Source organism: Gorilla gorilla, chromosome 9 (assembly GCF_029281585.2).
Source record: "Gorilla gorilla gorilla isolate KB3781 chromosome 9, NHGRI_mGorGor1-v2.1_pri, whole genome shotgun sequence".
NCBI classification, from domain to species: domain Eukaryota; kingdom Metazoa; phylum Chordata; class Mammalia; order Primates; family Hominidae; genus Gorilla; species Gorilla gorilla.
Window position 1 is genome coordinate 83,830,345 of NC_073233.2, and position 22,907 is coordinate 83,853,251.

Consider the following 22,907-nt stretch of genomic DNA (forward strand, 5'->3'; position numbering starts at 1 on the left):
CTATCCTCTCATGTTTTCCTAGGGTTTTTTTTTTTTTTTAAGTTATTTCAGGTGGGATTAAATGCAGTCTCTGTTACTCTATTTTGGCCAGATGTGGAATAAATTTTGCTGGTTCTTAACATTTTGATGTCCTAAAGATCATTTTAGTATCTTCAGGGTAAAAAATGAATTTTCTCTACACTGTAGTGTAAGGTGTGGACCATACCTTGCTACCTCTGTATCATTTTCTTTGTCCTCTTTGTTCTTGTTGAAACTTGAACCAATCTTATGGGAAGCTGACTATGGGCCAGGCAGAGTAGAATGGGAGTTAGATTCATATAATCTGATTCCTTCCCATAGAGAACTCAGAGCTTAGAGTTACATAATATCCTCTAAATCATAGCTCTTTGGTAGAACTGAGTTTTGAACCATATATTTTGGTCTTCCCGTTGAATGTCTTTTTCACTATAGCAGTGTTCTTGAATAACCCCCATACATATACGTACATAGACTCACACATGTGCATACATACACACACACATACACACCCTGTGTAACTCAGGAAGCCTCATGAGCATATAGTCTAAAGTGTTCACCCCCTTCAGATTGCTTTTTGCTTATCAGTGATTAAAAGGCTTGGGAGGCATTTGAGAATGTGTGAGGCTGGTAATGAACTGGAGGTCCAATGGGATGAAAAGGGAGGAAAAAGGAGAGTGTGGTGTTTTATTTTTTGGAACAGACTTCAATAACTGTAGTTACTAGTATGCTGGTATAAACTTGCCTTTGGAGACACTGTGGTAAGTTTGATTTATGTCCAGTTAAAACTGAAACAAAACTGCCAATACAGAAAGAATTCTGTTTGCTCATTTTCTTCAGATAGTAGGCCAAATGGAGAAATTCGTTAAGCCAATCCTGAAACACTATACCAAAAACTTAAATGAGCAAATTTAATCACATGTATTGGCAATAGGGGATTCCATGAAAATGTTTCAACTTCTGGCAGCAACTTTTAAACTTTCTAATTTCAGTAATAAGGCTATTTGCATAACTCTAAATGTAGCAGGCAAATGGTACAAAGAAGAAAGAAGACAGTGTGGTGTAGAGAAAGAAGGGAACTGGAAATTAAGAAACTTGGCCTTTCTAAACTGGCATAGCTTTGAGACATTGGACAAGTCATTGAATCTTAACTGTGGTTTCATTTTCATATTTAAAACGAGAGCATTGAATTAAAAGACTTCTAAAATAACTCCTAGTACTAACATTATCATGGTCCTTTGACTATAAAGGTGACCTTAATTGACTTAAGAGTCAGTTTTCTAGTTATTTCTAAAACTAATAACATTTTTAAAAAATGATTTACTATACTATCACATTTTCTATTCTACTTAAAAGGTCATTGTCCAGTTTGATTGCCTTGTAATTCACAAAAATTTAGCCCAGATTAATTTTAATGATTCCTAAAATACCAAGTCCTCTAGCAAAGGTGGAGATTTGCCATTATAGAGGATATCCAGTGATGGTACCACAAGTTTTGTGGAGAACTCCCCAAGTGCTTTGGACAGTGGCATTCTTGCTGGAATAAATATGTAGGTTGTAAGGGGATAGTAATAATTAGAATCACTGCTAATATTTGAGTACTTATCAAGTGATAAAACTGTAGATGCTTTTGAAGTATTTAGTTATCGAATAAACCTTTGAAAAAATGTATGACTTTTATCCCCATTTTGCAGATGAAGCACGGGACTTTTGGTTAATGGTTAATAAGCAACTGAGCTGGGATTTGAACCATCACTGGCACCACAGCCTACCTTCCTAACCACTACACTATGCTACCTACTATATTTATAAAAGTCAAATGTATCAAATTGCCTGATGTATTTCCACAAGTAGACATCATTAATTGTGAAAATTCTGCCTTCAAAAAAAGTCCTATGACATTACTACTAAATTATCTGTCATTCTGAACTGTTTGTTACCATTCTGCAAAAAAAAAAAGAGGCAGTTGTGCCAAAATGTTTTCAGCAATATCCTTAATAAGCACATTGTTGAGTTCAGCTGACATTTTGTAGCAAGATTTTCTCAGTGAAGGAAGTAGTCATTCATTGACTTACACTTGAGAGCAAACTGCATAAAAATGCCCTTCTCACTTTGCTTTTATGAGCTACCCAAAGTCTGTGTAAACCCAAGAATATAGATGAAACCAACTGTTTCTGTTCAGATTTTTGTTGTTGTCTCTACTTCTCCATATCTTTATTATTAATTTCCCTGGAAATTAGAACTTTTCTAAAACTGTAAGATATTTAAAAATCTTAAAATGTATTTTCCTTTCTATAAAGCCTTCTTTAAAGTTACTCATTACTACAGGTTGAGCATCCCTTAGCCAAAATGCTTGGGACTAGAAGTTTCTCAGGTTTTTTGTTTGTTTCTTTTTGGAATATTTGCATTATACTTACTGGTTGAGCATCTGAAATCCCAAATGCTCCAGTGAGCATTTCCTTTGAAGGAAATGTTGATCCACTTGTTTATGCTCAAAAAGTTTTGAATTTTGGAGCATTTTTGAATTTTGGATTTTCAGGCTAGGGATGTTCAACCTGTATCACCATATCTGACATCCCCCCCCGCAACCTGATATTGTTTCCTTTGGTGCAGAGTTTCAGAATCAAATTAAGGAAATGTCATGTTTCTACAGATGAGTTCTCTGAAAAACTTCCTCTTACAGTGAAAGTCATAGTCCAGGAGAACTTTAGATGTGGAACTTCAGGGCCAGGTGGAAGGCCATTATGAACTCTTGCATTGGCTCTCTTATGATCATAAGCCTGAAAGTACAGAATCCTGGAAAAGGAGGCCTCTCTCTGCACCCATGTAATTTTTAAAAAGGAGAGAAAATATGAAGGGTGCTAAAGCTTGATCCTAAAAGATCAGGGCAATGAAAACAAATGATAATGAATAACTAGTACTAGAATTAAAAATGCAAGGCATTTTAAAGAGATGGGGTGCCAGTTATAATTCAGTTTTGAATACTACATTGCAAAAGAACTATTTTTGAAAATAGTTAAGGGAAAAAATATCTGAATTGTTGAATAAGTTCCCCCTATTTATTCCTGGTAAACTTCAATCCCATCTTACTGCTTCATTCTAAGTTCTTGTGGAGTGTGAATATCAGCAATTTTCTGACCTTCAAAGAGGAACTTGAATAATTTCATTGGAACTCTGTGCATTTTTTGATAGTATGATTCTTTGAGTTTCCTGGGATGTGTTGTCATTTTTACCTTGCAGTGAACCTCACTATTGTCCTGTCTAATGACTTTGAATAATATATATGTTTTTTCTTTCTTGTACCTGAAGTCCATGGTGGAAGCTTTTGCCTCTTGTTTAGACATGATGGTGGTGGCTTTTCTTTCGGATCTCCACAAACAGCAGATTCACAGTGGGAGAGTCTTTCTCTCTGAGATTTACAAATCCATGTTTTTTCTTCACAGCTCAACACCACTGCTTTCTGTTAAGATGTAAACAAGTCTAATAATTTCTTTTTCAAATGCCGTTCTGATGAAAACCTGAGTAGTTAAAAAATACTATTTAAATTACAATTTAAAAATTATACAATTATTAAGTGTACATTAAACACTTGCTAAGTGTACAGCTGTTTATCAGACACAATACAGGAGGGGATACAAAGGAAGAAGACAAGAAGCGAATTGTCTAGTTGAATAAGATTTAGCTTGTGGAAGAATTAGTGTCAAGATAAATGTATTCAAGTGCTGAACTTCATGGTACATATGCTTACTGAATAAAGTAGCATGAAAGGTCCTTTGTATCCTTAGTTTATGAGCCTTAAAACAGATTTAGAAAAAGGAAAAGCCAACTAGACACAGTGGTGTGCACCTATAGTCCCAGCTACTCGGGAGGCTGAGACAGGAGGCTCACTTGAGCCCAGGAGTTTGAGGTTACAGTGAGCTATGATCATACCACTGCACTCCAATCTGGGTGACAGAGCGAGATCCTGTCTCTAAAAAATAAAATAAAAAAAGTCCCACCTCCCAATACTATGGCAATTAATTTCAACATGAGTTTGGGAGGGGACAAATATTTATACTATAGCACCTATAAAATCATCATGGCCTACACCCTCCCACCCCCACTTTGGTAGCGTTTTTAGTTTCTTTGTAGTTATCGATCTATTCAGGTTTTCAACCTCTTATTGAGACAATTTGGTAATTTATAGTTTGATAGAAAATCATTCACTTTTCCTGTTTTTTTTTTTTAATTTATTGGCCTAAAGTTGTATATAATATTCCTTTTAAATTGTAAAAATCTTGTCCATATCTGTAGTTTGTTTTGTTTATTGTTTCTAATTCTGAAGTGCTTTTCTGTGTACTTCCTCAAGTGTGTTTATTGTGTAATGAATACATTTTAAATCAAACTTACTAAAATGCACATGGATAGTATTATGAAAAAATTTGGAATGATTTAGCTTGCTTTTATGCCAAATGTGGTTCTTCTTGCCTGAAATGAGTTAGTTGAGAAGTAAATTGGAAATGCGAAGAGTTGATTATTGTTCTATAACTGTTGCTTCATCAGTGTTGTTAGTTTTTGAGGGTATGCATATCCTGGTTAGACTTGATGCACTAATTATCACATGCTTTCACACCACCTACCATCTCCTCAATAGAACTTTCCCACCCATGACGCTATTTACTTTTCCATGAAAGTAGGTTAATTTTATAAGTATTTATAAGCAATAGTATTGTCTTATTTGATGCCATTACCATGAGATTGTGTTCTTCCCAACTATGTGCATGGTCTAGACAGAGGAATGTAGAAGCAGGCTTTTGGGTAGACTCCTGGTCTTTTGGGAAACTATCATATTTAATAAATCCATCAACAAGTATTTGAGTGATTCCCATGTGCCTTAGACTGCTGTAGGTGCTGTAGAGATGCAGAGAATTTATTAGGCATTTAAAGTCTATAACACTGTAGCTCTGATCAACCTTTCCAGCCTGCCTCTCATGATATTGCTCTTGTGCCCTCTTTGTTTTATAGCGCACAACCCACTTTCTGTTCTGAACGTGTAATGCACTCTGCTTCCTTAATGACTTTGAAAAGCTATTCCAATACCCTAAACAGCAGTTCCCTCGCATACAGCTGTCAGAGTCTTAGCTACCCTTCCTTCATATTGGAGCTTAAATCCTGTCTCCTTTAGTGAGCCTTTCCCAAGAACAAGTTATCTTAGACTAATGTATCCATTTTGCAAGGGTACTTAGATTTGTAGATACAGATAACTTCAATAATGTGTTTGATAAGGTATGTCAGGATAGCTTTGGGAGCAAGATGAAGAAGTGTAAGCTAAATGACAGAAAAGATAGGTCGACTGGTAACTACTTGATGACTTGCTATCTAGAGGGAAATTTTTAAATGCATGGCATAGGGCTCTGCTATTGACCTAGTCTTTTTCAACATGTCCATTCATTTGATTACTTACCTGCCAAATGTTTATTCAGTACTGCATGCTGGAAACTATGCAATATGCTGGGTATACAGTGGTGATCAAGGGAGACATGGTTTTTCCTCTTGAGAATACCACAATCTAAGCCTTTGAACAAAGATATAGAAAATTGACTAAGTTAATGCAGTGGTAACGTGGAACTTATAGAGACAGTGATTATTGCATAACGGAATTAGTAAATAAGATCTCTGGGGACTGGAAAGATAGAATTATATTCAGCTCATCTTAAATTTTAAGATAGAGTTTAATTGTGAAAAGAATATAGTCTTATACTTGAGTCCTAAAACCAACTGTATCAGAAGAGGGAGGCTTGGCATATGGGCAACAGTCTGAGTAAAAAAAGATACAGAACCTTTAGTCAGTAGTCAAGTCAATATCAATAATCAGTGAGATATGACTGCCAGAAAATGTTGGGTTATTAAATTGATAGACATGTAGTGTCTACAATGAGAAATGATCAGTCTTTTCTGGTTTACAAACATTAAACAATGTTCTCAGGGCAGTTTCCCGGGAGTTTTTCTATGCTTGATATACATCTAAAAAAAAATAAATTAATTATCACTGAATAAATATTGCATAGCATCTGAGAAAAATAGAATCAGAGAAATCTTAAAATAATCATTTTTAATTCCGTGGGTGTCTGTTGTGCTCTGGGGGGTTAAGAGAAGGGTGAGATGTGCCCCTCTGTATTTCTGAGGAAGGAAAGGGAGTAATCTTTATTACAGTCTGTTACTGAAGGCCTGTATATACAAAGTACTACGGGGAAGCTCAGGAGCACAGACACTACCAAGGTATAGGCCTAGGTTTTTAAGGAGTGTGGAATCCACTGCTGGAGAAAGCCGGAAAACAAATGATTATAGCATGATATGAAGTCTAGATGGAGCATGCTCCCAGTGCTGCTGAGGGAGACCACAACCCTTACCAAATATTGACTATTCCTGGGCTCCTACTTGAGTTCTTCCTCTTCCAAAATGAATTTGTGGGTCTGTTTTGTACCTACAGGTGCCTGGTCTTTTCGCATTGCAGCCTACATACATGACATCTCTTGGTCAGGCCTCCAAATGACTTATTTATTTGCCTTGAGAGTAAAGCTCCTTATCCTAATATACCAGGTTTTCATAATCTGACCTCTGCCTGCCTTTTTACCTCATCTCTTGCCATCCTCTCCCATATGACCCTGTGCTCCAGCCTTGCTAAGCTGCTTACAGTTCCTGAAAATGTTACGGTACCTTTTTTTGTTTTTGTACTTGTTTTTGCTTTTGTCTGGAATATCTTTCTCCCTTTTTATCTAGCTAATTCCTACTTTTCCTTCAAACGTTGGCTCAGTGTTTACCCCCTCCAAGAAGACTTTTGCTTCCACTTGACCCTGCCCCTAGAATAGATGCTCCTTTTTTATGTTCAGCCCTTACCCGATGCATGCCTGTATTGTAGCCTGTATAATGCTATTATGATTGTTTACAAACCAAGTTGTCTACAAAGTTTGAGCATTGTGAAGATAATGCTCTGATCTCTGTATTTTTATTACTTAACAGAGGGCATGGTGAACATTTAGGCCCTCAATAAGTGTTTATTGCATGAATATGTAAATAAATGGTATATTTCTAGAGAGCACAGACTGTCTGCAATGTTTTTTCTCTTAACACTAGACTCAGTATTAGCAACATAGAAAGTGCTCAATGTGAAGACAGGATGAATGAATAAATTTAAAGATACGTTAACATGATCAGATAAGGAATTAGGCTAAAGATTTATAATGTGCAGGTGTTATTTTGACTAATGTGATAATGTGCTCAGTAAATGGAATCATGAAGAGATGGCTTTGAAAGAAGGATAATTAATATTTGGATTGAAAGAATGTATTAGTTTTTGATTGCTGGATAATAAATTACCACAAATTTAGTGGCTTAAAATAATACCTGTTTTATTGTTTCTCGGTTTCTTCTTTAGGCCGGAAATTTGGGAACAGCTGACTTGGTTCTCTGCTTATGGTCTCATGTGGCTGAAATCAGTGTCAGCTGCGCTGTGTTCCTTTCTGGAGCTCAGGGTCCTTGTTTAAGCTCCCATGGTTTTTGGCAGAGTTCACTTCCTTGTGGTTTATAGGACTCAGCCTCTTGTTCTCTTGCTGATAGTGGTCTGAGGGCCGCTGTCAGCCCCATTGAGGCCACCTGCAGTTTCTTGCCACGTGGCCCACTTTATAGGCCCTCTCATGCTTCAAATCTCTTCTTTCAGGAAGGGCCCGTCCCTTTTAAGGGCTTACCTGGTTAGAGCAGACCTACTGTCTGTATTAGTCAGCTTGGACTGCCACAACAAAATACCAGTCTGGGTGGTTTTAACAACAGACATGTATTTTCTCAGAGATCTGAAGGCTGGAAGTCTGAGATCAAGGTGCCAGCATGGTTCAGTTTCTGGCGAGGCTCTCTCCCTAGCATACAGATGGCCACCTGCCTGTTGTGACTTCACATAGCCTTTCCTTCTTGCATGCGTGTGGAAAGGGAGAGATCTTTTTCTCTTCTTGTTCTTTTGAGGCCACCCTATGACCTCATCAACTTTAATTACCTCCTGAAAGTCTTGTTTCCAAATATAGTCACATTAAGGGTTAGGACACTTCAACATGAATTTGGGGCGGGGGATGAAGGGATACAGTTCAGCCTATAGCACCCAGCTAATCTCCCTTTTGGTTAACTCAAAGTGAACTGATACGTGACCTTAATTATAGCCCCTCGATTCCTTCACCTTGTAAAGTAACATTTCTGGGAGTAATATCCTATGGTGTTTATAAGTCCTGCTAATAACCAAGAAAAGGGGATTATGCAGAGAATGGATATCTTGGAGTGACATTTTAGAATTCTGCCTACCCCAAAGATAGTGGGATAAAATGCAGCAGCAGATTTAGTTGAGATACGAGTTATATTGTGAATAGAATCGTAGAATAGTGGAAGAGAAAAGCACACAGCAACCTGATATATAAGGGGAGGAATACTGAGCTTGGACACATATATTTGGAAGGTTTAACCTAAATAATGTGTCTGTGAAAAAGCACTTTGGAAACTAAAATTATTTAACATGTAAGGTGTTACTGATGCCAAGGTTTGTGGGGAGATGATGACAAGATTAGCTTAGGAACAATGGGTTTGTGGGTGGGAAATAAGGAAGCAGTGAAGACCACGGGCTTTGGAGTTGAACAAACCTGAGTTTAAATAGTGATTCTGCCACTTACCAGCTTCAGTTTTCTCACAGGTAGAACGGGAATGATTGCATCTATGGATTTTTGTGAGAATTAAATGAGATATCCATTTCAAGTTTTTAGCTTAGTGCCTGGCACATAGCCAGCACTAAATAAATATGTATTCATTCACCAAGGAATTATTAAATAAATATATTCTATGTGCCAGGCACTGTATTAGGCCTCAGATTTCTGATAAATATTAATACTATTGTGCCTGAGCTAGATTTCATTGGACTTTGAATTGCCAGGCTAAAACAACAGAGTTTAAATGTTTATTTAAATCTCCCTGAGCTGTTTTCAAGCAAAGAATAACGTCTAATCTTAGCTTTTTAGAATTTGTGATTATTTGGTGCTAGTACATGGTGGTTTTTTTCTTTTGTATAAAGAGCTCAAATTTGCCTGTAGTCATTCTAATTATTGATACACTAAGACTTAAAAGATCTCCATACCTCTTACATCATTGTTTTGATTTTTTGAAGGACACTATTGAAATCTGTGTTTTAGGAGAGTATTCTGATGGCAGTGTTCCAAATGGATTGAAAAGGGCAGAGATTAGAAAGGAAGGCCTTTTATTAATGCTGAACCAGGGTGCTTACAGTGGGAATGATGAAAAGGAAATTACGCGGATAAGAGCATTGGGAAAGAAGAATCAATAGGTTTAGGTGATTGAACACAGGAAGTATGAGTGAGGGAAAAGGCAGCACTAGTATAATGTGATGTCAGTTCTGGAGCACTGCAGTGATTCATGACTATCATGGAGCGGATTTATTTGATAAAATTTATTTGAATAAGTGGATTTATTTGAATAGAATTCTTTAAAAAATGGAAAATGCATTGAGTGTAGAAAAATGTAGATCACGCCTTTTTAGACACCAGAAAAATCCTTTTATCATCGATGGAAGATGTTATCAACATGACTAGAAGTACATATATGTTAATTACCCATAGATACATAATGAAAGGAACTGTGTAGGCAACCACACACTAGCTATTAGAGGGCCTAGAGTATCTAAAAGGTTAGTGTCCATCAGAGAAGAAGAAAGATAAAGTGGTGAGGTACTAGATGCATTAGCACGAATCTTTGAAATTGTAAGTTTATGGATTGTGATATTTCTAGTTGTCTCTAAGGATATGTAATTTTAGATGTGTATAAGGCAGGCATTCTGGATGCTGTTGGGGAAGATAAACTACAATTAGTAACCGAGCAAATGAAGAACAGGGATTCTTTGGTACTAAGAACAGAATAGAATTGAGAAGAGTAAGAGATGAAGCTAAGAAACCAATTAGGGGCTATTGGCTAGGTGGCAGTCTATCTGGGGTGAGGTGAACGGATTTGAAATGGCTTTAATTAAGTCCTTGCTGCTAAATATGTAGAAACTGTCTAGGCCTTAGGTTGCTTGATTTTTGTGACAGTGGTCATTCCTCCCTTGATGGGCTGTTCCTTTAACTGCTGTCATACCAGCTCTCCCAGCTGTCCTTCTACTTCTCCCTGGATATTCTGGTTCACAATTTTTTGCAGGACTTTTTTTTCCCCCTAATTTCTTAAGTATTGATGTTCCTCTGGATTCTGTTCTAGGTTCTGTTTACTCTCATTCTCGCAGTCTTCAGGGTGATCTCATTCACTTTCATAGCGTTCATAACCATCTGTGTGCTAATGACTGCCACATTTTTATCTCTGGCCAAGATCTGTCTCCTGAGCAACAGATCTTTATATTCAACTCATATTCAACACATCCTCTTGGATGTTACACAGGCACCTCCAACTGAAAATAGAACTTTCTTCTCAAACTGTTCCTGCCGTGTTCTACATCGCAGTAAATAGCATCACCATTTTTCTGGTTCCCCAAGCCATGTACCAGCAAACATTCTTTTCTTTTTCTTTGGCAGTGTAATTTATATACAATAAAATACATATATATACACACACACACACACATATACACATATATGTACACACATATATATGTATATACATATATGTGTATATACATATATGTGTATATATATGTATACGTATATACACATATATATATACACACACACACATATACACACAGTTTGATGAATTTTAATAAATATACACGCCTATATTGCCATTGTTAAATCAAGGTATAGAGTATTTTCATTATCCAGAATGTTCCCTCATTTGCCAGCGTTCTGACACCCTCATTCCCATCCCTGGGACACTTTTCTTACTGCCTTATCATTTATTAGCTTTCCCTGTTTTTGAACTTCTTATAAGTGGAGTCATACAGGGCACTCTTTTGGTTTCTGGCTTCTTTTGTTTAACATACAGTTTTTGGAATTTATCCATGTTCTTGTATAGATTAGCAGTGTATTCCTTTTTACTGGTGAAGCAGTATTTCCTTCTATGAATATATTACTGTTTGCTTATTCATTGTTCTGTTGATGGATATTTGGATTGTTTCTGCTTTTTGGCTATTATAAATAAAGCCGGTAGGAATACCTTACATAAGTTTTTTGTGGTCATGTGCTTTCTCCTATTTATTTATTTATTTGATATTTTAGAGACAGGGACTCATTCTATCACCAGGCTTGGAGTGCAGTAGTGCAATCATAGCTCACTGTAACCTCAAGCTCCTGAACTCAAGGATTCTCCCTTCAGCCTCCCACGTAGCTGGGAATGGGTGTGCACTACCATGCTTGGCTAATTTAATTTTTTTAGTGACAGTGTCTTGCTGTGTTGCTGGGGCTGATCTCAAACTCCTGATGTCAAGTGATTTCTCCCATCTCAGCTTCCCAAAGTGTTGGGATTACAGGCATGAGCCACCGCACCCAGCCCACATTATACCTGAGAATGAAACTGTTGGCTTATACGAGAGGTGTATATTTAACTTATTAGGTATTGCAACACAGGTTTCCAAAGTAGTTATACATTTTTACAGTCCCTCCAGCAATGTTTGAAAAGTTCCAGTTGCTCTACCTCTTGCCATCATTTGGTATTGCCAGTTTTGTAAGTTCTAGCCATTATAATAGGCTTGTAGTAGTGTATCATTTTGATTTTGATTTTTACTTTTATAATGACTAAAGTTATGAGTACCATTTCATGTGCTAATAGCTCATTCTTATATCTTATTTTTTGAAGTGTTTGTTCAGATATTTTGCCTGTTCTCAATTATTGGGTTGTTTATATTTTTATTTTTATGTAGGAATTCTTTATGTATTTTGGATAGAAGTCTTTTGTCAGGTGTACACACACACACACACACACACACACACACACACACACACACACACACACACACATCCCAAGTATTTTTTTCTCAGTCATGACTTGATTTTTTTTCATTTTCTCAATAATGCCCTTAGGAAATTTTTGCCTAGTCAAAGTTTTTGCATATATTTTCCTATGTGTTATTCCAGAAGCACTGTAGTCTTAGCTTTTACATTTAGGTCCCTAATCCATCTCAAATTAATCTGTGTGTATGAGGTGAGGTACAGGTTAAGGTTCATTTATTTCCTATATACGTATTAAGTTATTTCACTGCCATTTGTTGACAAAGTTTTTCTTTTCCTTATTAAAAAATTGAATATGTATGAATGATTCTATTATCTGAAATGTGTGTGTGTGTGTGTGTGTGTGTGTGTGTGTGTGTGTGTGTATATATATTTTTTTTTTTGAGATGGAGTTTCGCTCTTGTTGCCTAGGCTGGAGTACAATGGTGCGATCTCAGCTCACCGCAACCTCTGCCTCCCAGGTTCAAGCAATTCTTCTGCCTCAGCCTCCTGAGTAGCTGGGATTACAGGCATGTGCCATCACGCCTGGCTAATTTTGTATTTTTAGTAGACACAGTGTTTCTCAATGTTAGTCAGGCTGGTCTCGAACTCCCAACCTCAGGTGATCTGCCCACCTCGGCCTCTCAAAGTTCTGGGATTACAGGCGTGAACCGCCGCACCCAGCCCTAAATTATATTTCATTGATCTGTTTGTTTAGTTCTGTGTAACTACTGCTGCCTTACTTACTGTAGCTTTATGATAGGTCATAAAATCTAGTAGTGTAAGCCCTCCAGCTATTTCCCGCCCCCCCCGCCCCCAACATTTTCTTGGTGTTCTAGGTCTTTTGTATTTGCATATCAAGTTTAAAAGCAGTTTGCCAATTTCTATTAAACAAAAATCTTTTGGGTTTTTGATTGGGATTGCTTTGGCTCTAGATCAATTTAGGGAGACTTGACTGCTTAATAATATCGTATCTTCCAATCCATGAAATGGTATATGTCTCCATTTATTTAAATATTCTTTAATATCTCAGCGGTGTTTTATGGTTTTCAGTGTACAGGTCTTTCACATCTTTCTTTAGATTTATTCCTAGTTATTTATTGATATTAAATAGAAACACTGATTGATTTTTAATATATTAATTTAAACTCTTGCAATTTGCCGAATTTACTCATTAGTTCTAGTAGATGGATTGTAGATTTCTTTGGATTTTTCTACATACACAATCATAGCACCTTTAAGTAGATTTGCTTCTTCCTTTCCTATACCTATGGCTTTTATTTACTTTTAAAATGCATTATTACAATGGTTTGGACCTTGAGTACATGTGGAATAGAGTGATGAAAGTGGATATCTTTGCCTTGTTTTTGATTGTAAGTATAGGATTAGCTGTAGATTTTTTTCTATAAACCTTTTATCAGATTGAGGAAGCTCCCCTTTCCTCCTAGTTTGTTGAGGGTATTTTTTTATTTTTAACCATTAACAGGTATTAAATTTTATCAAATGCTTCTTTTTTTGAATCTTTTAAGATAATTATGATCTTTTTTCTTCATTCTGTCATTGATTGATTTTCAAGTATTATACCAACCTTGTATAGTATTTGAAAATCAGTCAGTTTAACAGAATGGTATAACCTACTCAGCTAAACCCACTTGATCCAGTTGCTTTATCCTTTTCATATATTACTAGAGTTGATTTGCTAACATTTTATTAATGGTTTTTGCATTTATGTTCATGTATAATAATTGGTCTATAATTTTTTTTTCCTATAGTGTTTGTGTCATGTTTTGGTATCAGGGTCATGTTGACCTCATGAAACAAACTGAAAGCATCCCCTCTTCTTCTTGGAAAGATTTTTGATGCTACTGGCATTTTACCGGTGAAGCTATCTGAGCCTAGAGTTTCCTATGTGAGAAAATTTTTAATTGCAAATATAATTTATTTAACAGATGGTGGTTCTTTAGATTTCCTGTTTCTTTTGTTTGTTTTGGAAATTTCTGGATTTTAAACAATTTGACTATTTCATTTAAGTTGAATTTATTGGCATAGAGTTGCTCATAATTTCTGCTTAATTCCTTTTAACTATCTGAAGGATCTGTAGTGATGTCTTCTCTTTCATTTTTATGCTGGTAATTTGTTTTCAAGCATCATTCTTTATCTCTCTTCTCTCTCACTTTTCACATTTACACCATCTTTCCTGTCACTATTTTAATTTAGGACAGAGCCATTTGTTACTTGGACTGTTGGAATAACCTCACACTAACCTTCCTGTTTGCAGTCTCTTTTCTCTGTGTGCCATTCACCTATTACAAGAAGAAATATCTTTCTAAAGTGCAAATGTAATTAAATCTTTCCCAGCTTAAAACTTTTTAATGGTTTTCTGATGCCTTCAGAATAAAAATCTAAGCACCTTCATATGAAATACAAAACCATTAATTATAAGGTATTGATTTGTTTCATAGACATCTGTCTTTCCTGTATTTCTTCTCCCTTTTTATCTCTCTCTGCAAGCCGTAGGGAACTATGCTTCACTGCCTTTGTAGGTATTCTGATTTGTCATTCTTTGTCTTAAACTTGAATGCAGGGTTTCTGATGTGATATGATCAATATTATCTTCTAACTTCTCCTTCAGTGAGATTATTTTTAATATCTCATTGGCTTCGTCTCAGTTAATCTTTATTAATAATTTATTTGACATAATTTTTTTATTCAATGTATCTTTACGTTCACAGACATATATAGCCTCAAAGCACTTTAGTCCAGTTTCAGTTTATCTCAAATCATGTTAAAAAATAGGAATGCATCTCTTTCCTATCACCAGAATACCTATCAGATAGCTATTTGATCTTCTCCTTCCCAACACCAGTGACGATAAGTTTTATTTCAGCTTGAGAATGTTAGTGTTGATATTGACCACTCACCCATATTACTACATGATATATATTTCTTTCTTTATAGATTCTTTTGATAGTTTGCAAAATCAAGAAACATTACTCTGAAATTGGCCAACCAGTTTGGAGGTAAAGCAGTTGTTTCTTTTTTAGTTAGTCCTTCACCTCTTTATCCCCAGGGGAATCAGGATGTCCCATGTTATTTTTCGAAGTCTAAATACTTCAAACTTTTATTCTCCTGTTGGGTTTGAAAGGGGGGTGTTATTAGCTCTGTCTTGATGTAGCAGGGGCTCTGAAAGTCTATTTGGATAACACTGAAGATTGGAGGAAATGTGACTCTGTCTGTGTGTTTTAAGCCCCTAAGGTAAGATCAGAAAGCGTCTGGGGCAGTGAGAGCCAAATAGTTGAAGTCATACATTAATTATGGTCATGAATCATTTTTATTTTTAAAGTCTTTACCATTTGACAAGGTTGTTTGCATAGTACCAGTGAAGTTTTAGGCAGCACTTTCCTACTTTTAAAGTAACAGGCTATTTTGTTGATTTCTTCTCTGGGTTGATGATGCCTATCATTTTTAGAATTCTGATAACATTTTTAGTAAAAATTGCTGTTTCCTCACTTGAATGAGTGGTCTCTATGTGATTTTTATTTTGATACACTATTTTGAAGTTACAAATCTAGGAAACTACCACACTGATCTTCCAATTAATCTCCCACTGATGTCAAAAATATCAAATTTTGGGACTGTGCTTTTATGTTCAGACATTAGGCATTAAGCCAGCAAATACATTTTGAGTCCCTCCTTTGTGCCACATTCTGTGCTTAGCATTTGGAATATACCTGAGAAGATGAAATTTATTTTTCCCCCAGAAAGATCTGGTGAAATAGGCAAAGAAATAAACAGTTGCTGTAAAATAGGGTCATATAATATTTTTGTGGTGCCATACACATGAAGTAGCAGATTTCCAGAGGAAGGAGCACCTCTACCTGTCTGTAATAGTCAGGAAAGGCCTTTGAAGAAGAGGTTGCTTGAGCTGCCTCTTGATGGATTAGGAGTTTTTTTATCTGTTAAGGGATGGGAAGAACTTGTAGGCACATAGAACAACTCACACAGGGGTACAGAAGGAAGAAATGATAGGATATGTTTGGAGAGTTGCCAGTAGTTCAGTATTGCTCGAGAAGAGGGTGCAAGGTAAAAAATAATCAGGAATGAGACTGGGTGTGTCAGCAGGGACTACATCACAAAGGGCCTTACCTTGATGTAAAATTACTTTAGAGCTGTCTTTTTAAGAGAGTATTACTGTCAATGTAGATTAAACACACAAACACACCCAGACCAAGAGGCAACAGGATGGAGTATAATCTCCTCTATTGGATTCCTTAGGAGCCCTGAGGGGTTTGTTGAATTACTGGTCCTATGAACAAAATAGCTGTATTGAGAGTTGGTCCTTTTTATGTGACCTAAGAAATCATCAATAAATATCAGGCAATTTCTAAAAGTACAGAATATATCATGAATATTTTCAGGGTTTAGGGTAATAATAATAATGTTGGCAGAGGTAGTGATATCATCAAATGCCTAAGAAAATGAACCTCTCATATATATGATGACTTTCAGGTTAGGATTGATGACCATCTTTTAAAAACCGAGGTAAAATTCACACACAGTGAAATGCACAGATCTTAAGTGTAAAATCTGTGAGTTTTGGTGTACTCCTTACCCTAATCAAGACATCAAAGCCAGGTGCAGTGGCTCACTCTTGTAATCCCAACACTGTGGGAGGCTGAGGCGGAAGGATGGCTTGAGGCCAGGAGTTTGAGACAAGCCTGGGCATAGCAAGACTCTGTCTCTACAAAAAATTAGTCGGACCCAGTTGCACGCTCCTGTAGTCCAGCTACTCAGAAGGCTGAGGCAGGAAGATCCCTTAAGTCCAGGAATTTGAGGGGGCAGTGAGTTATGGTCATGCCAGTGCACTCCAACCTAGGTGACAAAGTGAGACCACCATCTAGAAAAATAAAGACTTAGAACATTTCCATCACCTCAGATAGTTCATTTGTTCCCTCTTCTCCCTATGTTAGTCCCCACCACTCTTTTGATTTGTCACCATAGGTTGGTTTTACCTGTTCTTGAACTTTGTAAAAAGGTAATCACACAATATGGACTTTTCTGTTTCTGGCCTTTTTCACTCAACATATTGTTTGTGAGATCCATTCATATTGTTGTATGTACCAGTGGTGTGTTCCTTTTTATTGCTAAATAGATTTTCATTATATGAATATACCTCAATCTGTTGATTCTTCTATTTGATAGACATTTGGGTTGTTTTCTATGAACATTCTTATACAAAGCTCTTGTAGACATACGTTTTTTATTTTTCTTGGGTAAATACCTAGGAGTAGAATTGCTGGGTCATAGGTTAAATGTATGTTTAACTTAATAACTAATAATTTCTAAAAAATGGCACTATTATTTATTAGGCTGGTGCAAAAGTAATTGCAGTTCTTCCCTTTTTTTTTTTTTTTTTTTTTTTGAGACGGAATCTTGCTCTGTCGCCAGGCTGGAGTGCAATGGCACGATCTCAGCTCGCTGCAACTTCTGCTTCCCGGGTTCAAGCGATTCCCTTGCCTCAGCCTCCCAAGCAGCTGGGACTACAGGCGTATGCCACCATGCCTGGCTAACTTTTTGTATTTTAGTAGAGACCGGGTTTCACCATGTTGGCCAGGATGGTCTTGATCTCCTGATCTTGTGGGTTCTTGCAATTTAAATTTAAATTTAAAATAATTGCAAGAAGTGTAGTTACTTTTGCACCAGCCTGATACATTTTTGCCAGCAATGCATGCAAGTTTTAGCTGTTCCACATCCTTGCCAGCATTTAGTGTTGTCATTTTAATTTTATCTAACAGGTGTGAAATGGCACCTCATTATGATTTTAATATGTGTTTCCCTGATGACTAAGACTTTGAGTGACTCTTCCTATGCTTATTGGCCATTCTTATATCTTCTTTTGTGAAGTGTTTATTTCACTCTTTTGTCCATTTTTAATTGGCTGTCTTGATTACTGATTTATAAGACTTCTTTATAGTCAGCTAGGTGCTTTGCAAATATTTCCTCCCAGTCTATGGACTGTTTTTTTTTTTTTTTATTTTCCTAATGGGAGCTTTGTTAAGATTAACAGGTATTTCTCATTTTTTTAAAGTCTAATTTATTCCTTTTTAATTTTATGATTAATTCTTTTTATGTCTTCTCTAGTGAATATTTGTCTACCCCAAGTTTGCAAGAGATAGTCCTATATTTTTGGTCATAAGTGTTATGATTTCAGCTTTTTATATTTACTGTGATCCTCTTTAAATTAATTTTTGTGTGTATGAAGTAGGGGATGAGATCGATTTTTTTTCTATGCTTATTCAGTGTTCCATAGCACCTTTGTTTAAAAAACTTTGTTTTCTGCACTGATTTGCCTTCATTCCTTTGTCAAAAATTAATTTGCTATATATGTGTAGGATTATTATGATACACTTTATTCTGTTCCGTTGATCTTTGTTTTTTTTTTTATCTCCATGACCACACCATATTGTCTTAATTATGTAACTTAATAGAAACTCTTGAAATCTGGCATATTTCAAGATTGGTTTGTCCCTTCTAGATTCTTTGCTTTTCTATATAAATTACAGTATCATCTTATTAATTTCTGTCAAAAAAAATCCTTTAGGACTGTGATTAGGAGTCTCAAGCTATTTACCCATTTGGGAAAAGCTGACAACTTAACAATATGGAATCTTCCAGTCCATGTACATGTATTTTTTACTTACTAGTTCTTCTTTATTGTAGCAGTGTTTTGTGACTTCAGGGTTGAGTCTTGCACGTCTTTTGTTTATTTCATCCCTAAGTATTTTATGTTTTTTGATGCTGTCATTAAAGTATTATTTAAAAATTTCATAACTCAGTTGTTTGGGGCTAATACAGGAATACCTTGGAGATGGTAAGGATTTGGTTCCAGGCTACCCCAGTAAAGCAAATATTGCAATAAAGCAGTAAATCAAATATTTCAATAAAGCAAGTCACATGAACTTTTTGGTTTCCCAGCGCGTATAAAAGTTATGTTTACACTATGCTGTAGTCTATTAAGTGTGAAATAGCATTATGTCTAAAAACAATGTACATACCTTAATTAAAACATACTTCATTGCTAAAAAATGCTAATGATCATCTGAACCTTCAGCAAGCCATATCTTTTTGCTGGTGGAGGGTCTTGCCTCCTTGTCAGTGGCTGCTGACTGATCAGATTGGTGGTTACTGAAGGTTGGAGTGATTGTGACAATTTCTTAAAATAAGACAACATGAAGTTTGACATATCAGTTGACTCTTCTTTCGTGAATGATTCTCTGTATCATGCGATGCTGTTTGATAGCATTTTACCCAGAGTAGAACTTCTTTCAAAATTGGAGTCCGTCCTTCCCCTCAAACCCTGCCACTGTTTTATCAACTAAGTTTATGATGGCGTAAATTTTTTGTTGTCATTTCAACAGTGTTTATAGCTTCTTCACCAGGAGTAGATTCTATCTCAAAAAACCACTTTTCTTGATTAACTATAAAAAGTAACTCCTCATCCAGTCAAGTTTGATTATGAGATCACAGCAATTCAGTCACATCTTCAGGCTCCTCTTATAATTCTAATTCTCTTGCTATTAAAACCATGTCTGCAGTTACTTCCTCCGCTGAAGTCTCGAACCCCTCAAAGTCATCCATGAGGGTTGGAATCAGCTTCTTCCAGAGTCCTGTTAATGTTGATATTTTTATCTACTCCCATGAATCATGAATGTTCTGAATGGCATTCAGAATGGCGAATCCTTTCCAGAATGTTTTCCATTGATTTTGCCCAGATCCACCAGAAGAATCAATTATCTGTGGCAACTCTAGGCTTATGAAATGTATTTCTTAAATAATAAAATTTGAAAGTTGAAATGCCTCCTTCATCCATGGGCTACAGAATGGATAATGTGTTAGCAGACATGAAAACATTAATCTCCTTGTACATGCCCATCAGCACTCTTGGGTGACCAGGTTCATTGCCAATGAACAGTAATATTTTGAAAGAAATCTTTTTTCTAAGCAGTAGGTCTCAAGAGTCCTAAAATATTCATAAAACCATGCTGTAAACAGATACACTGTCATCCAGGCTTTGATGTACCATTTATAGAACACAGGCAGAGTAGATTTAGCATAATTCTTAAGGGCCCCAGGGTCTTCAGAGTTGCAAATGAGCATTAGCTTCAACTTAAAATCAGCAGCTGCATTAACCCCTAGTAAGAGAGTCAGCCTGTCCTTTGAAGCTTTGAAGCCAGGCATTGACTTCTCCTCTCTAGCTATGAAAGTCCTAGGTGGCATCTTATTTCAACAGAAGGCTGTTTCATCTATGTTGAAAATCTGTTGTTTAGTATAACCACCTTCATTGATGATCTTAGCTAGAGCTACTGAGTAACTTATTGCAGCTTCTCCATTAGCACTTCCTGCTTCACCTTGCATGTCTATGTTCTAGAGGTGGCTTCTTCCCTTAAACCTCATAAACCAATCTCTGCTGTCTTCCAACTTTTCTTCTGCAGCTTCCTTACCTCTCTCAGCCTTCAAAGATTTGAAGAGCGTTAGGTCCTTACTCTGGATTAGGCTTTGGATTAAGAGAAGGTTGTGGCTGGTTTGATCTTGCATCCAGACCAGTAAAACTCTTTCCGCATCAGCAATAAGGCTGTTTTACTTTCTTATCATTCATGTGTTCACTGGAGTAGCACTTTTAATTTCCTTCAAGAACTTTTCCTTTGCATTCACAACTTGGCTGACTGTTTCATGCAAGAGGCCTAGTTTTTGGCTTATCTTGGCTTTTCACCTGCCTTCCTCAGTAAGCTTTGTCATTTCTAGCTTTTGATTTAAAGTGAGAGACGTAGGACTATTCTTTTCACTTGAACACCTAGAGGCTACTGTAAGGCTTGGCCTAATTTCATTATTGTTGTGTCTCAGGGAATATGGAGGCCCAAGGAGAGGAAGAGAGACTGGGAATGGCCAGTCAGTGGAGCAGTCAGAACACAAAACATTTATCGATAAAGTTCACTATCTTATACGGGTACAGCTCATGGTGCTCCAAAATAACTATAATAGCAACACCAAAGATCTCTGATCACAGGTCACCATAACAGATATAATAATAATGATAAAGTTTGAGATATTGTGAGAATTACCAAAATGTGACAGAGAGACATGAAGTGACCACATGCTGGTGGAAAAATGGCTCCAGTAGACTTGATTGACTCAGGGTTGCCACAAACCTTCAATATGTTTTTTTTTTTTTTTTTTTAAATATCTATGAAGCACAATAAAGCAAAGTGCACTAAAGTGAGGTATGCCTACATACAGAAATATAATTGATTTTTTTGTGTATATTGACCTTATATCCCATGACCTTGCTAAATTAACTTATTAATTTTAGTATTTGTTTTGTAGATTTCTGATCATTTTCCACATGACAATTATGTCATCTGCAAATAAAGACAGTTTGGCCATTTGGTATGGAAATGTATAAGAAATACATGAGCTATATTTAAAGATAAAGAGGTCAGGTGCAGTGGCATAGGGCTGTAATCCTAGTACTTTGAGAGGCCGAGGCGGGCAGATTGCTTGAACACAGGAGTTTGAGACCAGTCTGGGCAACATGGTGAAACCTCGTCTCTGCAAGAAATACAAAAATTAGCCAGGCATGGTGGTGCATGCCTGTAGTCCCAGCTATCTGGGGGCCTGAGGTAGGAGAATCACTTGAGCCCGTGAGGGCAAGGCTGCAGTGAGCTGTGATTGCACCACTGTACTCCAGCCTGGGCGACAGAGTGACATCCTGTCTCAAAATAAAATTAAATTAAAAATAAAGAGACCAAGAAGCAAAAACACAAAGAAAACCATAATTTAAAAATAAAAATAGCTCTTAATTTTTTCATTGTTCCTTGAAAGAGACCTTACTGAGAATGTAGTTGGCTAGTTTGAACCTGGCCGAGTATTTAATTCCTCCTATTACTTTGTCTTTTCTATCATCTTTTGTTTTTTTCTTATATCTTTGAGAGTGCTGTCTGCTTTGATTCAACCTTCTCAACTTGGATTACTGTGAATTCTTTTTTTCCTTTATGGATACCTAGAAGTAATTGTCACCTTTGAGAGTGGTGATACTCTCTCGGTGACTTTAGCAATCCATTTAATTTCACTGGGCGTCAGTTTCCACATCTATAAATGATAGGATTTTACTATATTACTTTCTCAGGGCTCTTCCCAACTCCTTTGAGTTCTTCATCTTACCTCACAGTACATCAGAGGCAGGCAGGCAGGTACAAAAAGGGTGTTTTAGAGCTTTACTGTTTTAGGATTTATTGTATTCCCTGTTATTTCATTGCAAATATGCTAGATAATTAAAAATCAATTGAGTTCATTATTAATTCTATGTATCCTCAAGGTTTGTCATTTATATCTGAGGCTCTTTGTTGAGTTTACTGTTAACTCATTTACATTTTTCTGTAACTTATATTTCTAGGCTTCATAGAGCCCAGTGTGCAATTAAACAGACTCAGGTAACTGTTCAGAAAATTGGAAAGGAAATTGAAGAAAAACTAAGACTCACATCTACAAGCAATGAACTGGTAGGTTTTTATGTATTTACCTGTTTACACTTCTTGTTTTCTAAAGGAGAGTATCATATTCTTCTAGGGTTAATTTTAAAAAACCCTTTAGATCGTTTTTATCTTCTTAATTGTCCACAGAGAGTTCTATTGGCATTTAAATGTTGGAAATAAACTTTCCCATCTGCTAATAATGTAACGCATGAAGTGCCTGCTTTATTCTGCTAGATGAAACTTTATATTACATAAAATTACTTAGAAGATAATTAACAGGCAGTTTTATTAATGTGAACTCTAAACATGAACTATATAGTGAATGAAAAATAGCTGCCAGGAGGAAAAAAAAAATGGGAGCTAATCTACTTTTGAAAGACGAATTTAAAAAGTATTTGGATTGAGCAAAACAGGCTGGTTTGTGGACAGTGAT

At 36.4% G+C, this 22,907-nt stretch overlaps 1 protein-coding gene across 3 annotated transcripts in view; it reads left to right on the forward strand.

The window, feature by feature from the left end:
* Window positions 1-22,907, forward strand: part of UVRAG (UV radiation resistance associated) — a 328,574-nt gene that overhangs the window by 125,393 nt on the left and 180,274 nt on the right. For all 3 annotated transcript variants that reach the window (XM_004051837.5, XM_055356832.2, XM_055356831.2), the window contains exon 7: window positions 22,396-22,501. In XM_004051837.5, coding sequence (XP_004051885.1) covers window positions 22,396-22,501 — 106 coding nt within the window. The remainder of the gene's footprint in view (window positions 1-22,395; window positions 22,502-22,907) is intronic.